The sequence below is a fragment of the Podarcis raffonei genome, chromosome 1, assembly GCF_027172205.1.
Source record: "Podarcis raffonei isolate rPodRaf1 chromosome 1, rPodRaf1.pri, whole genome shotgun sequence".
In the NCBI taxonomy this organism is placed as follows: Eukaryota; Metazoa; Chordata; class Lepidosauria; order Squamata; family Lacertidae; genus Podarcis; species Podarcis raffonei.
This window is the reverse complement of record NC_070602.1, coordinates 56,056,115-56,071,726: the sequence shown is the minus strand read 5'-3', so window position 1 is coordinate 56,071,726 and position 15,612 is coordinate 56,056,115. Positions and strand designations below refer to the sequence as shown.

General features: G+C 42.5%; 1 protein-coding gene across 1 annotated transcript in view; it reads left to right on the top strand.

Moving 5' to 3' along the window:
- The first annotated feature begins 750 nt into the window (after positions 1-750).
- PRR5L (proline rich 5 like) overlaps positions 751-15,612 on the top strand; it is a 50,658-nt gene continuing 35,796 nt past the window's right edge. Inside the window, 5 exon segments of the mRNA XM_053387776.1 lie at positions 751-833; positions 5,754-5,812; positions 5,815-6,025; positions 8,478-8,558; positions 12,537-12,585. Coding sequence (XP_053243751.1) covers positions 766-833; positions 5,754-5,812; positions 5,815-6,025; positions 8,478-8,558; positions 12,537-12,585 — 468 coding nt within the window. The 5' untranslated portion in view covers positions 751-765.

Sequence of the window (15,612 nt, the reverse complement as noted above, 5' to 3'; positions counted from 1 at the left end):
CAGTGAGCATATATGTGCTTTATAAATATACAAGTTCCAAGTATACTTGGGTGCACATAAATGCTTTTGTATAGAAGATGCTAATAATGAAAATATTAAAGTTGCTTCTTTCTGCTGGCTACAATAAAGTCAAAACACACACTCATATGTTTAGGAAATGAAGATGTTGTCTTGAGTTGGGACCTTATCAGTGGAAACCATATCAAGGATTTCACTAATCACAAACCTAGTTAAAGATTTACTTGATTTGAAAGGGCAAGAAGGAGCAGCAGCATAGATTCCATGCTGATTCTTTCTCTGATGCGTGTTATAAATGGGTGAGAAGGAACTGCATGATATTTTTAAAACCCAGAGAGTTTGATTGATCTTTCTTGGACTGATATTTTAGATATTTTGGAGGAGGTTTTCAAAAGTATTTCAGGCACTTGCCTTTTTTGTGGAATGGCAATCCATAAATAGAAATCTAAACACTTTAATTTATACCAGGTTTGTAAATGAGCACTTGCCCAGGGCAAGTAAGAATCAGCTGCAGGTGGCTAGGAAGCAGAATCTACTTCATGTTAAAAATAACTAAATTAATGAAGTTTCAATACATACCCAGCTGACAAAGTCCAGAAGCCACTAAAGCTAGGTGTGGAGGAAAAATGCTTCTGGAACTGTTTCTTGGCCAGCCATATTTGAACCATTATTGGTGAAGCCGGTATAGATTTACCATTCCTACAACGTTATTCATCATCTGTGTTTCAGGATGGTTTGCTTGCTTTAATGTCAGCAGTTTCAGAAAACCTGTGTGTGTTAGAGCTGAACGAGAATTGGATGCTTTGGAAGTTCAGGTATTTTATATCCTTGGGCAGCCATTAGAAGTATAACCCAGAGCCCATCTATGAGAATGCCCAAAGGGCTTGTGCATTCCTGATGGGACTTTTGACCTCTTCCTTGCTCCCTGCTTTTAATAGCATTGCCTGTTCCTACGTTTCAACAAGTTTTTTGAAACTTTTCCAATTTCGGAAAATGGTTTGCCATTTGAGGCTACACTTCAAAACATACTGCATGGGTGAAGCCAGTGATTCTTTGGATGGTGGCTTTAGAGCTAAATATGTTCTCACAATTGGCTGCCTCTGGGCTTCCAAGCAAACACAAAAGATCAAACATGGTCAGTTTCTTTGCTATGAATGCAGGTGATATTGAATATTAGTTATCCCCGTCTGCCTGCATGCTGAAGCATAGGAACCAAAAAGAGTATGGTAAATTGTTAACGAGAGGAGGGAGAAAGAGGTTCAACATCAAGATTAAAAGTAATTGTTCATGTGATACAGAAAAATGTGTAGCATTTCTTATTTTCCTGCTGCAGCGGCCTCGGGGAAATTCCTAGTCTCTGTGGCAAAATTCATGAGGCTCTGTGAAATTTGATTTGGTACCTCAACGGATCTTAAAGGTCTTTTTCATCTTATTAGCACCCCTGTGCATTCCTGCCTTCGAGCTAGCTGCATTAAACCTGATAGGATTTTCTTCTAAGTTAACATATATAGGAATGGGCAATGTTTATGTTCATTTATTTGGACCTTACCAAGGACGGCAAGTAGTCTTCTATCTTTATAGTAAGCCTCAGTCCCTGCCAATACTGCTTTCTGAATAAACTGTTGTTACTTGTCCTAACATGGCAAAGGGAATAAGAAACGACAACTAAAATATGAAAAAGTTATCATCTCTGCTTTTTGCTGGGGAAGAGAAGGGGAAGCATAATTTGGAAAGATAATGCTAAGACTTGCCTTTCCCCAAAGCTCCTTGTTTGAAATAGTGCAGATAAAATTTTCTGTTTTGCTTTATTCATATATGTAACCTAAACAGAAGACTATTTACCACTACCTGGGAGAAATGGCTATAAGGAGCTTGTGTGTGTGTGTATGTGTGTGTGTGTGTGTGTTTGGTAGCTTGTTGCATTTGCTCATGAGTAGGTATTGTTTCACATTGCTCCAATCTCTGAGTGGTGTGAGATTCCAGGTGCTTTGACCAAGGTTCATGTTTGCTTTTGGAATTGAGGCACAGTGGGAGACTGTGGTGTCTTTAAGATATATAGTTTATTTCCACATATACAGTATACAACCTGAGCCTACGATGGAGGGGTTCACAGCATCAACAACCCCCAAAAAGTCCCCCCACTGTAATCCCCCATCACCTCAGCAGGAAGCTAGTTTGGCTAATACAGGAATTAGAAAGCTTGGGTAGCTTTTAACACTTGCTGGATCCAAGGATTAGAGGAGTCTGGCATACAGCTTAACATCCCAAACTCATAATAGTATTATAGTTTGTCAGCTCCTTAGGGACAGAGACCTATCAACCCGTTCTTCTTTGGCAATCACTCATAGCTAAGTAAGATTGTCTTCCATGAACACAGTCTTAACAGTGACTCTGTAAGTGACTGTGGAGGCCAATTCTGGATCCACATGTCCTTCCACAGTAGGGACTTAGGTTTCTGGGTGTGAGTTGATCATGGTGAGGGTTTGCCAAACATGCCTTCCTCTTAGCACGTTTTCCCCTTTTGTCCTGAGTTCAAGTGTCTTCAAAGTCCATGACACCTTTGGTAAAGGCTGTTCTCCAAGTGTTTCCCAGTTCTTGGTGTTTATAGTACATTTTTAAAGATTTGCCTTGAGTGAGTCTTTAAACCTCTTTTGTTGACTACACTTTCCATTTTTAAGTTCGGAATGGAGTAGTTGCTTTGGAAGAAATAAACCAGTAACGTATAATATATGATGATGCTTTATGCATAATAATGAAAAAGGTAGTCAAACCACCAACAGGACCTGAAATTTTGTGCATGTTTTTCAAAACACCCAACCCAGGAAGTGGAGCTATTTATATGTTGGGTGGTAGTGAGGAAGAACTTTCATTCTCTCAGCTAGTTCCTCAGGACTTAGATGAATTCTCAAGAAATGGCTTCCCTTGCAGTCAGGATCATCCTTGCATTGTACGGTTGCAACATGTCTGGAGGCTTTCTTACAGGCTTCTGTACTGCAGCAGGATCCTAATTTGCTCACAGGCCAGCCCCTTTTATCAGACTGGAGTCAGCACAAAATCAGGTGCTGGTAAAAGGAGAAGAAGGAATTCAAACAAAGAAAGCTAGGCAACACCTACCACAGATATTTATTCTTTGCACAATACTGGTACCTTTTAAAGTTGCAAAAGCAGTCCTGTGAGAAGCATCTTCTCTTTCTCCCCTTCTGCTCTGGGTACTCATGCAAAAGGGGTTGCATGGGTTCACATCCCCTCCATGCACTGGCTGTACAACCCACTGAATCCTTGAGGGCAGTGCAAAAGCTTGTGTGGTTTGAATGTACTGTATTGTACAGAGAATACTGTGCAAACCCTCATCCCATTTTGTATCATCTCTGGTGTCTGGTTGGACAACATGAGCGAATGGATTGGAAAGCTGGTCTGTTACAATTTAATTACTTCTGGTTCTTTTGCTTTAGCTGTGTCCTCCTCCTTTTCCTCCTCTCGCTGTGATGGGCTAGCTAGCTGGTCAAGGTTGCTGCTGTGGCTGCCTCTGTGACTAACAGCCTTTAGGCTCCACTGCTTTCATTAGTGCTGTTGTGGTTGCAGAAAGCCGAATGAGGGAACATTTGAAAAGAGCAGTGATGGAAATCCTAAAATGTGTGTGTATTTTAAAGAATGCTGATTTATTTTCTTTTGTCCCCTCCCCCCCCCCTTTTTGCAGCAAACAGTTACATGCATACTGCTCTGTGTTTTGTTTATATACTGTAAATTTCTGATAGCTGGAATCCCCAGCAGATTCCCGAAAACCCTATTCAGGATTTCCAACCCCTAGTATAATAATATATTGCAGGGCATGTGGAAATGGCATGGCCAGCAAATGACTAAGAGCTGCCTTGGTAGACAGAGCAGCATTCAGAAGGAAACCTGGGAACTTGGGATGAGAGAAACCCCATACTGTGAAGGGGAAATGCTGGTGTCATTTGCGTGTGGGAAACACAGCTTTGTGGGATTTGGCCTGTGGTAAGTGCTTCAGAGTGGATCTGAAGTATTCTACAAATGTATCCAAGCTAAACATAAGCTAAACCTAGTGGATTTCAGTGGCTGGTGTGTCATTTCTGTGGTCTGAAAAAGGGTTTTCCTTTTTTAATTATTGCCGTCATGATTGAACTTTGTGGATGCTCAGAAACAAGCACCTGTCAGCTAGCTTCTATCTGGTGCAAGCTTCAATCCAGTGGCATTTTTACACATGTACCCACAAATGGTACAAGGGTGTGCCTCTTTATTAACAATGGCTGGAGTGCAGAAGGCAGCAGTTTTAAAATTAGGAACATAGGAAATTGCTGTATACTGAGTCAGAGCAGTGGTCCATCTCTAACTGGCAGCATCTCCAGGGTTTCAGAGGGCATTCCAAGTCCTGACTGGAGATGTCACTGGGAATTAAACCTGGGACCCTCTGCATGCAAACAGAGTTGGATGAGCCCGCAAGAGTCATCTAGTCCAGCCCCATGCAATGCAGGAATCTTTTGCCCAACATGGGTCTCGAACCCATGACCTTGAGATTAAGAGTCTTGTTGTAAACGTAACTTAAATGTGAAATGATGACCCATCTTCTTTCACATGTTCAGCCTAGAGAAGCTGATCAGAAGCAGACAATTTTTAGCATGCCTGGGTTGGACTCAAAGGTTGGTTGTGCACGAGAGAGGCTGTTCCTGCAGCCAATCTCCCTCAATTCCTTCTTGACTTCTTTACTCTCCCAAAGGTTCTTTGGGGGATCGTGTGACCCTCAAAACAGCTTTGGTTACATTGCAGGGACTGCAGCATCAGGAGGAGAGATCTCTCTCCAAACTGGGCAGACATCTCTTGTGAAACTGAAATATACTGGGAGTTGAGAGTGGATTTCATGCTCTTTATTCAGCTCATAGTGGTGAGGAGGAATGGAAGTTCCCCCAGAATGTCTGCTTTATATACATTATTTACACAATGGGCCCCACGTGACTGGCTAATTCCAGGATTCACCTGTAGGCCAATCAGGTTGTGGATTCACTTCCACCTGGAGCTGGATTGGGTGGCTCCTGTGGACCAATCAGACTGCTGCATTTTGGATCCTATTCAACTCAGTACATAACAGAAAGCAATGTACGAGGAATCATTTTTTCTTTTTTTAAAGAAGAAAACTGCCTTATGCTGAATCAGACCATTGTCCATCTCCTTTAGTATTGTCTACATGGACTGGCAGCTGTTCTCCAGGGTTTCAAACAGGAGTCTCTCCTAGCCCTGTGTGGAGATGCCTGGGATTGAACCTGGGACCTTCTGAATGCAATGTAGATGTTCTGCAGCTCAGCTACAGCCTTTCTCCAAAGATTATATAGTTCTGTGTCTGGAATTTCCCATCCTCCATCCCTTTTCTATTTGTTTTCTTTATATAATATTTTTTGACCATACATTACAAACTTTAGTTTCTGAGGGGGCTTTTGTTTTTCAGAGTACTCTGAATCCTTCAGTATTAGTGTCTAAAACCAAAACATCTCAATAAAACCGAAATTTCCCAGTGGAGGGGGCTTTTATTATTTCTTTTAGCATGACCCTTCATGAACTGTGCAGCTAGCACATACAGATTCTCTGGTTTTTTCCTTCTGTTGTGCTACCAAGAGATGCTTTGGGAGCGAGTATCATTCTGTAACATTGGATCATATATGGTATGCACTTTTGTGGAATATTCCTCTGTTTCCACCCATTCCTTTTTTTTTATCTTGCTACAGGTTGAATATTGCTTTTGAAACGTAGGGGGAAAGGAATTATCTCTGGCATTTTCTATTGCCCGCCCCCACAAGCCGCTTCCTGGATCCTTTCCACCTGAACTTATGACCAAGGATTCCACCCTAGCCCCAGCTCTTGCTTTCCAGTTCCAGAAGATGGGCTCATTCCGGAGGCCCCGGCCACGTTTCATGAGCTCCCCAGTACTGACTGATTTGCCACGGTTCCTGGCAGCTCGGCAATCTCTGCAGCTTAGCTCCAACTCTGCCTGGAACAGGTGAGCAGCACTCTTTTCACTAAGAAAAGCTGCCTTTGCATAGCTTAATTGAATTTAATTGAGTAAATGTGTGTACAGTATGTGGGAGAGGCTCCATTATATTCCATCATGCATCTGCAACTTGCCTACACAGGCATTCTCTCCCCAACCCCCAGAATGTAGCAAGTGCATTAAAACTAGATGAATGAATTTGTGTAATGCCTCTATTTTTGTGTGTTTGATGGCATCTAGTTCTGTTTCCCCAATCAACCTTTTAAGCAATGGTGAGGGACGCAGGTGGCGCTGTGGGTAAAACCTCAGCGCCTAGGACTTGCCGATCGCATGGTCGGCAGTTCGAATCCCAGTGGCGGGGTGAGCTCCCATTGTTCGGTCCCAGCTCCTGCCCACCTAGCAGTTCGAAAGCACCCTTAAGTGCAAGTAGATAAATAGGTACTGCTTTATAGCGGGAAGGTAAACGGCGTTTCCGTGTGCTGCGCTGGTGCCGGCTCGCCGGAGCAGCTTCGTCACGCTGGCCACATGACCCGGAAGTGTCTGCGGACAGCGCTGGCTCCCGGCCTCTAGAGTGAGATGAGCGTACAACCCTAGAGTCTGTCAAGACTGGCCTGTACGGGCAGGGGTACCTTTACCTTTAAGCAGTAGAAGCTATCCATACTAGGGAGTCTTCACTGGTAGGTATGGTACATATTTTCAGAGTGTATAATTTTATATATATTCTTACAGAAATTGTAAAAAGCATTCAGAACCATATGTAGCTATCCTGCCTCTTGGTGCATCTGTAATAATAATAATAATAATAATAATAATAATAATAATAATAATTTATACCCTGCCCATCTGGCTGGGTTGAAGCCACCCAGAGGGGCTGGGGAAAACAGAATATAAAAATACAAAAGTCAATTAAACATTAAAAGCTTCCCTAAACAGGGCTGCCTTCAGATGTCTCCTAAAAGTCTGGTAGTTGTTTTTCTCTTTGACATCTGGTGGGAGGGCGTTCCACAGGGTGGGTGCCACTACTGAGAAGGCCCTCTGGCTTCTTGCAGTGAGGGAACCGCCAGAAGGCCCTTGGCGCTGGACCTCAGTGTCTGGGTGGAACGATGGGGGTGGAGACGCTCCTTCAGGTATACTGGACCGAGGCCGTTTAGGGCTTTAAAGGTCAGCACCAACACTTTGAATTGTGCTCAGAAACATAATTTCAAACCATGGCTTTCAATTCTGGTTTGCAGGGCGAGTGCAAACCATAGCTTGCTGATTCAAATGTTAAGACGGTGGTATGTTTTAAACTGGAAGTTAGGAAAAGAATCTGAGCGCTAGTTTGGCAGGAATGCAAGAGCCCAAGGCTCAGTTGTATAATGTCAGACAAGGTTTGATGTTGCAGCTTCTGACATTAGATCAGGAGCCAAAAGCCCATCCCTAATCTGATGCTTGCTGTTTTCTGTAGAATACACCAACAGCAGTGACTGACTCCAGTCACATTTTACTTTCAAAACTGTGCTGTGGAATTTCTTTGCTAACAGCATTGTTCCTCATGATAGAGGGGTAACTTTGTATAAGCAGATGCCCACACAGCTGAATTGAGTCTATCTATTTCCAAACTCAGTGAAGACTCTTGTTCCCTTGACTATGGTGTTCTGTTTTCCCCTACCTTTCCTGGGTAATACCCTTGATGGAATCGGAGTCCTTGGTTCCTTGCTGTGATGGACCATGTAGTAACACAGGTAGGAAATCTGCAGTCTGGATCATACACAGTACTCGATCCCTTTCCCCCCTTGTTATAGCTACTACAAGCCTGTGAAACACAGTCAATTTTCTTAAATGTCTAGCCATCCATTATATTTCTACTCCCATATTTCCAGGAGTAAATTGGAATACAAGATGGCAAAAAATTTTAGTGTGTTTTTTGTTCCTGAACAAGATGATGCAGCGGTCATGAAAAATGGCACTGAAAATGACCTGTGCCATTGGCTACTTGCCATGATGGCTATGCTCCACCTCCACTGTCAGAGGCAGGGAAACACAAGTGGAAAGAGTGTTTTTGCACTCTGGTCCTGCTTGTGGGCTTCCAAAAGGCATCTTTTTGGTCACCATGAAAAGAGGATGCTGGACTAAAAGGTTCTTTGCCCAGCAGAGCTCTTGTTAGGTGGCAGTAGTTTAATAGCAGTAGCTTAGTGTGGGTCTAATAACTTCTGCTTGTTGGTGAGTGAGTGGGTATTAGTCCCTTGGTGTGTATAAACTGTGTTTTCTGCTCTGTTACTTATTGGCAGCCATTGGCAAACAACTCTGATGATTCCAGGGAGAGGGGGGGAAAAGCAGAAGCAATTTAAGGACAATTAATCTACTTCTCTGCTTACTGATATATTTACATGGCTCCTGACTGCTGTTTCATTGCTCCGTGTAAATCATACTGATGTAAGTTATTTATGGCTGCCCTAACTGTCTTGCTTCTATTTGGCAGTGTTCAAACAGCAGTGATCAATGTGTTCAAAGGGGGAGGCTTGCAAAACAATGAACTCTACATCCTCAATGAAAATGTAAGGTATGTTGCTCTGACTCTGTTGTATAGAATTGCCTGCCTGATGCAGAACAGGTGGCGCAACTGAGACCTGTGTGTATATGACCATGGCAGTTGGTTGGTTTACGAGATTCACAGCCTGCCTTTTTTATTTTTATTGGCAGTGATGCAGTAACTGTTGCTTGGAGCTTTTCTTATATATCAACACAAAAATGCACTAAGCAGTAGCTGGCGGAGTGGTGGTGCTCTCTCCTGACAGCTGAGTTACTGTTTACCAGGAACGAGAGGGGCGAGGCACTGGGGAGGTTGACATGGTGCAAACATAGTGTTGGGAGCACAGGATTGGCTGTCTCCCTCTCCTTATTGATGACCACCAGTGACTCAGCTGTTGGGGGTTAGGTGAGCACTGCCCACCCCAACACGCCATCTTCTACTGGCACTAAGCATAAGGCTCATCATGTACAAAATGATTCTACATGGGGGAAATGAGTGCTGGATCAGACCCATATGCTGACTGATGACATCAGGCTCTTAATAGGCTGCTTTGATTTCCACTGTACCCCAATCACACACTCACCAAATTATTGAACTCTCTGTGGAGCTAGGAAGCTGATAGTATCACAGATGTTCTAGTTTACTAATAGCAGCTACTCTGTACATGGTCAGAGATGCTGTTATGCATAGTTATATTTGCAGGAATCAGAGCAGAGATCCCCCAAATTAGGGAATTTCCACATACCTATTATTTTTTAAGGTATGGTTGTTACTGAGCTCTCTCCTCCTCCTCTTGCTGCTTCAGGAATGAGTGAATGTGCGTTCTTGGTGGTTTGATTAAATAAGCTTGAACCTCGGGTTGCTGCCCATTCTTCAGTCACGGTGATTCGTGGAGGTACATTTTGAAAGGTGAAATAAGATTTCTGCTTTGATGGCTGGCTTCTAGTGGCACTGGATGCTTGCTCTTTGGGTTCTAACTTAGGTGAAATTAATGCTTTGGCACTGAATTTTTGTTTGTGTGTGTATGTTATGGGCATGGCACCTGGGCAACAGCTGAATGGGGGCTCCGACCTCCAACATCTTGATATATATTTAAATGTTCATTACCTAATTTCTGAGTATCTCAGTCCACTGGTGAAAGCTGGGATACTCACAGTGTGAAAGACAGACTACTTACTTGCATGCTAAGTTCATTTAAACAAAAGCCCTCATCAGACAATTATGCTAAAAGATTAATTTCCTAGAGTAAGACCTACAAAGTGAGCACTGGGTAGAGTTCGTTTCATTTCCCAGACTTGCAGTGCCAGCGATCATGGCTTTTAAAATACTACTCTTAACCTTGAGTAACCATAAAGAATGACCTCCTTGTCTTTTATCGTCCTTCAATGTCCTCTCCCCACCCGCCTCTATGAACTTAGTTTGAACGTCGTCAATATAGAGGAAGCCAAGCTGTTTTGACAAAAGGTTATTAGTGTTTTGAGTGCCACTGTTTTGGGGCTGAAACTGCTGAGGTTATGCAAAGTTATGTATTAAGTTAGGAACAGTTTTAACATTCTCCATGGCAGTATAAAAGCCTTTTTGTACTCGTTTTCTTTTTTTCAGTATTCTACTTGAAAACAAATCTATAAGGCATGAAATTCCTCCCACAAGGTTTGATTTAAAAATGAAGGCTCCTTAAAATTCTGTTCACTGATTTTTATATCATCGGAGTAAGACGATTGCTTCTGCATGCTTTGACAAATTACTTTATAAGTTGCCTCTGGAATCTGATTCCTCCCTCCCCTGCCTCCCATCAAACTGTTTTCTTAATGCATTCTCCAAATTTAACCTTAGAAAGATAGGTTGTCCTTTAAATTGTGGAAAAAAAGTAGTACAATTGATCTTGCTTTATGGATTGACAGTATTACTATTATCCTCATCTTCATCATTTATTAGAATTATATAGCCACCCCTCAATGAATGTTCTCTGGGTGGCTTACAAAAAAATAAAATCACAGTAATATATAGAAATGACAATAACCGTAAGGCAAGAAATGGCATTAAATAATTTATAGCCAGGATTTAAAATGCACTTGAAAAACCTTGGTAATAAAGATATATTTGCCTGGCACTGAAAAGGCCATCAGGATGATGCTGAGACACCCTTTCTGGGTAGGCTATTCAATAGCAGAGACACTATATTGAAAAGGCTCCCCAATGTCATGGACTGGTTGGACGCAGAGGAATAACAAAGTAAATTGGAAAATTGATAGATACTGCAGTTTCCTTTGGACAATATGTGGTTGCTTTCTGCTTTCCCCCCTCTCATAACATTCTGTGACTTTTTAATTTATTTGTGGTCTGCAAACGGTAAATTATATTCATATTTTGGAAGTTAGGAATGGTGGTCATGCATTTAATTAAGCAGATTGGCTTGTAGCAAGAAGACAAATAGTAAGTGTATTGGAGTGGTGGGGTTGGAGAGAAGGGTGGAAGATGTCAGTCAGTAATATGATGGAGAGAATGGCCTTTTTTCATCTTCATCTCACATGCCCAGATAAGAACTCTGTTGGCAAACTAGTTTGCCCAGTGATTAGGATGATTAAAAAAAAGCAAGGACCAGTGACCAGTGAGAAAAGGATTGACAGATAGCACCAAAACACCCTTGCATCTCTTTTGTGGATCAACTACATCAAAAGAAAACACTGTGACCCATTAAAAAAAAGTGATTTAGGACAGCAGGCCTTCCCTTCCTCCCTCTGTGTGTGTGTGTGTGTACACATGTGGTGTCACAGTAGTTGACATGGAAATGGGTTCATTAACTGGGAAGTCTTAGATAAGGGTTATCTTTGTTGGATATCTATTTACAGGTTAAGTTTAGTTCAGGTGGTGTATGAATTTGGCATAGTTTGTGATCCTGTAGTGGTTTAGCACTCCTTATCACCATCCTGAGCTTCATTTGGTACTAAGCAAAAGTGAGGATTGAGATGTACCTAATTCTGTTCAGAGCATTCCTAAAAGCTGTTTAGGTAGGGTTGCTATATTTCAAGAGGTAAAAATCCGGACATAAAAAGTTGTTGAGCTTTGTTAGGGCAGTTGCCCAGTAGCCCCTCTGCCATTTGCTTTTAAATGTAAAATTTTCCCCCTGATGGGCATGTAAGAGCTCCCAAAGAGGGCATGTCCAGGAATTCCCAGGCATATGGCAACTCTAGTTTAGGTACTGCAGGGACCGAAACAGAATGGCAGTCCATTTATGCTGGATCACTCCCAGAAGCTTCTCTGCCAAGCTCCTTGCTTTACAAGATGCAGACCAGATGTTTGAAATTGCCCTCTTGGGTCTAGCACTAATAGACACTAAAAAGCAAGGCAGCTATAGCCATCTGTGTTACACTGCTCAGCATATGGGGGAAAATGTCGGGTCACATGCTGCCACCCTGTGCAGTCAAACCAAACACAATGCATTGGAACATGGGATTGGCCTAGGTCTGAAAAGAAACCCTGTCTCCCATGGCAATTGCCCATGCTACCTTAGAAAGCAGCTTGGCAGAGAAGAAGCCCACCTGATCAAATTCTCTGCCTAAATTCAGCCGAGTCCCAAATAGATCTGTTTTTCTAATCCAGATCACTATATGCTCCAATGAAATGAACTTTGCAGCGGCTGATACAAGTTGAATCCACAACATCTGGAGGGCCACAGGTTCACCAGCCCTGGTGTAAAGCAAATGGTTCCATGCGACTCTCAAAAGTCAGTCGAGCCAAGTTAGGAAAATTGCTTTAGCTTTGAGGACAATGTGTTCCTTAAGAACTGTTCTGGGTTTAGGCAACAAACCCCCAAACCCAGGGCTGTTTCTCTGGTCAGTGGCCATATCAGAAGCATCATGGGAAAGAGGAAACAAAAAAGAATGCTTCAAAATGGTTTGCAGTCCTTATTGGTACACCTGTGTTTTATAGAGTTGATTTTTATTCAATGGGCTCTGGGAAATCTGCCTGTAAAACATTTTTTATGACATGTGATCCATTCCTTTTCAGGCGATTGTTGAAGAGTGAACTTGGATCCTTCATCACAGACTATTTCCAGGTAACATCTGTTCCTTAAGTGGACAGTTAAAGCTTTCCAAAGTAGTTTTTGTCTTATCTTTTGGCTTGTTCTTATGATGCTTGCTTTGGCTTTTCCTGTCCTATAAAGAAAACGGAATGGATTCATTTTCATGAGTAGGTTTTGCATACTGTTGTCTCTTCCAAGCAAAATCTTGGACCTTGGACAAAGGGTTGCATAGTTTGTATGAACAACATTGCTTACATGGTAATAATCACTGAAATAAGGGTGGACAACTCTATTTCAGTTTGCCAGGAGATACACAATGGCAGAGTCACAGTTTTTATTTAATTAGCTAACAGGGAGGCCTCATGAGGGGCTGCTTGTAGTATTTTAATATCCGCAAGCAATTTTCCCTCTTTACTTTATGTATTTCAGGGCGAAGTCCTGGCACTAAAAATCAGTGTCTGGAGTAAAACTTTGTTTAAATTGACTGATGACCCATCCCAGTTGCTGCTAATCCACACTGGGTGTAGTACACTTAGAAAGACCAGTTGCATCAAAGCAACAATGGTAGCTCAAAGGAAATGTCCCATTCCACAAAAGAAATGACTTTGGGGTGCTCCTAATTCCCCATTCCTGGTGCTTCTTGTCAAGTGGCTCTAGGTGCTGCTCCAAAACTAGAGGTGCTCGTTGTGGGTCTGTGCTATGATGACAACACTTACCCCTATGCAAGAGCTATGCAGTGGTGAGATGAGATGCTATTCAAGTAGAAATTGGTAGCATTTATGTGTGGGATGGAAATGAGATAAGTGGTCAACCCACACATCCCTGGTATTCCGTTGTGTGAGCACACATTCTGTGTCTTGCTTTGAAATGGTGAATGGAAATGTTAACAAGGCTTTCCAGAAATTCTGAAACTTGCCAGGCAGCAATCATTCACAAACTGGAGGGGAAATGATGCATTAGTCAAAGTGAGATACTATAGCAGGTGGATCACCTTTAATCACAAGTTGGGGGCTTTCACCTGCAGTTCACATTGGTTCAGTCCAGGGATTCAGGGATGAACAGCTCCTAGCCACAGGCTTATGGGCCCTTCTTGTGTGTAGGAGAGGAGGAGATTAGAAGCTTCTGCTTCTGGTTACCAGCAAATCATAGTTAGCCGTTAATGTCTCGATGCAACAAATTTCCCAAACTATGGCTTGATCCTGGTGGGTCATCCTGGTTTGTGGATAAGGAAAGAAGCGAGTGCATAGACCTTAGTCTCCCTGGTGCCCATTCCCGATTCTCCAAACCATGGGTTTATCATGTGAGTAACAAACCTTACGATACAGTCTTAAACACACTAGGGAATAAGCCGCACTGAACACAGTAAGCATGCAAAGAATTTCACCGAGTTCTGTTGCCCTTTATGCAAGTGTAAAGTAATTGAAGAGATGCTTGTTGCTCCTGGTTTCACAGTCGCACACTGTGCTGCACATTATTACGATTGTTGAAGGAAATGAGGTTTCACCAATGCCATCTTCAGTAACAATGTGATGCATGGGAGCAATATATGCATTTTTTAAACAGCCGTGTACATGCATCAGGAAGATCTGGGCCAAGTGGATTTCTCAGAAACCCAGTATGGATGTCTAAAGATGCTTGAGCATGCCTATTTTATGTTGAAATGTTTGCTGCATAGTGGTAGCACACATGCTTCCTGCAGCCATCATAATGTCACCAGTAGCTCCGTTGAGACAAGGCTTCTCATAGCAACATGATTTCATTGTGCCGTATTTCTCTCCTGGTCAAAAAGAGAGGAAAGAAAAAGCTATAAAAAAATCCGAACTTGCCAAAACTGCCTGTATGTGTGCCAGCACTATAAAAATAACTGGATGTGATCGTTTCCTGTAGATATTTTATTGCATGCCATTTTGTAGTACAAATTTGCAATGGCAATCCTCAAGGCAAGCAAGCTTCATCATGGTAGATTAATCAATGAAAGCTTTAGTGGATTAACTGAAAAGGATTTGAGTTAAAAGCACTTCTGTTGACTGTTTGGTTCTGGCATGCTTCTGTGTTAGAAATGAAAATGGGAATTAAGGGAAGATACGCAAGTTTTTCTTCCAACGGCGACTAGTAGCTTTTGTTAAGTGAATAGTGATCTCAATACTTCCCTCAGCATCTCAAAAAACACCTAAAAGCACGGATTTTCTCTTGGCCTCTTTTGAAAAGCTCCCTACCTTGTCAGTTCAGGATTGGAGATGGGGCATTGATTCAATGTAAAATTATAATAATAATCTCTAACTGTATGGGATTTCAACCCATTTACCGTATTTTTCGCTCTATAACACGCACCTGACCATAACACACACATAGTTTTTAGAGGAGGAAAACAAGAAAAAAAATATTCTAAACGAAACAGTGGATGTATGATTTTTGTGGTTCATGCTGTTGCCACAGACATGTGATCTGACGGTGAGTTTGGGGTAGCCCAATGCAAAAATCCTGAGGATCCATGTGGATTTGTAACCATGTTTTAAGTGGAGAGGGAAGGAAAAGCACTCAAGGGACAAGCAGCATGCGTGGGGTGTGTGGAGAAGGATGCTGCTAATAATGCAGAATAGGGGTATAAGGGGAGAAGGCTCCTCTCCTCTCCCGCTTTGCTCCTTTAAAACAAGCAGGCTCTGCTTCTCTCCCTCCTCCCCGGCTTAGAACGCTGAAAAGCTTTGCTGCTATTTAGCAAGCTGAGTAGGGAGGAGAGAGGGACAGAGAGCACGGTTTAAAGCAGCCAACCAGACAGGAGCCGCTTACATCTGTGTAAGCGGCTCCTCTCCCGCTTTGCTGTTTCAAAGCGAGCCACGGAGGAGGGAAGGAAGGGGAACCATGGATCCTCTGCTCACGACTGCAGCAGATCCCCCCCCCACCACCCGTAGGCATTCGCTCCATAACACGCACAGACATTTGCCCTTACTTTCTAGGAGGAAAAAAGTGAGTGTTATGGTGCAAAAAATATGGTAGGTCTCGGAATAACCAAAGTTTAAAGTTGGGAACTATTTTCAACACAAGGGCCTCATTTATATTTTT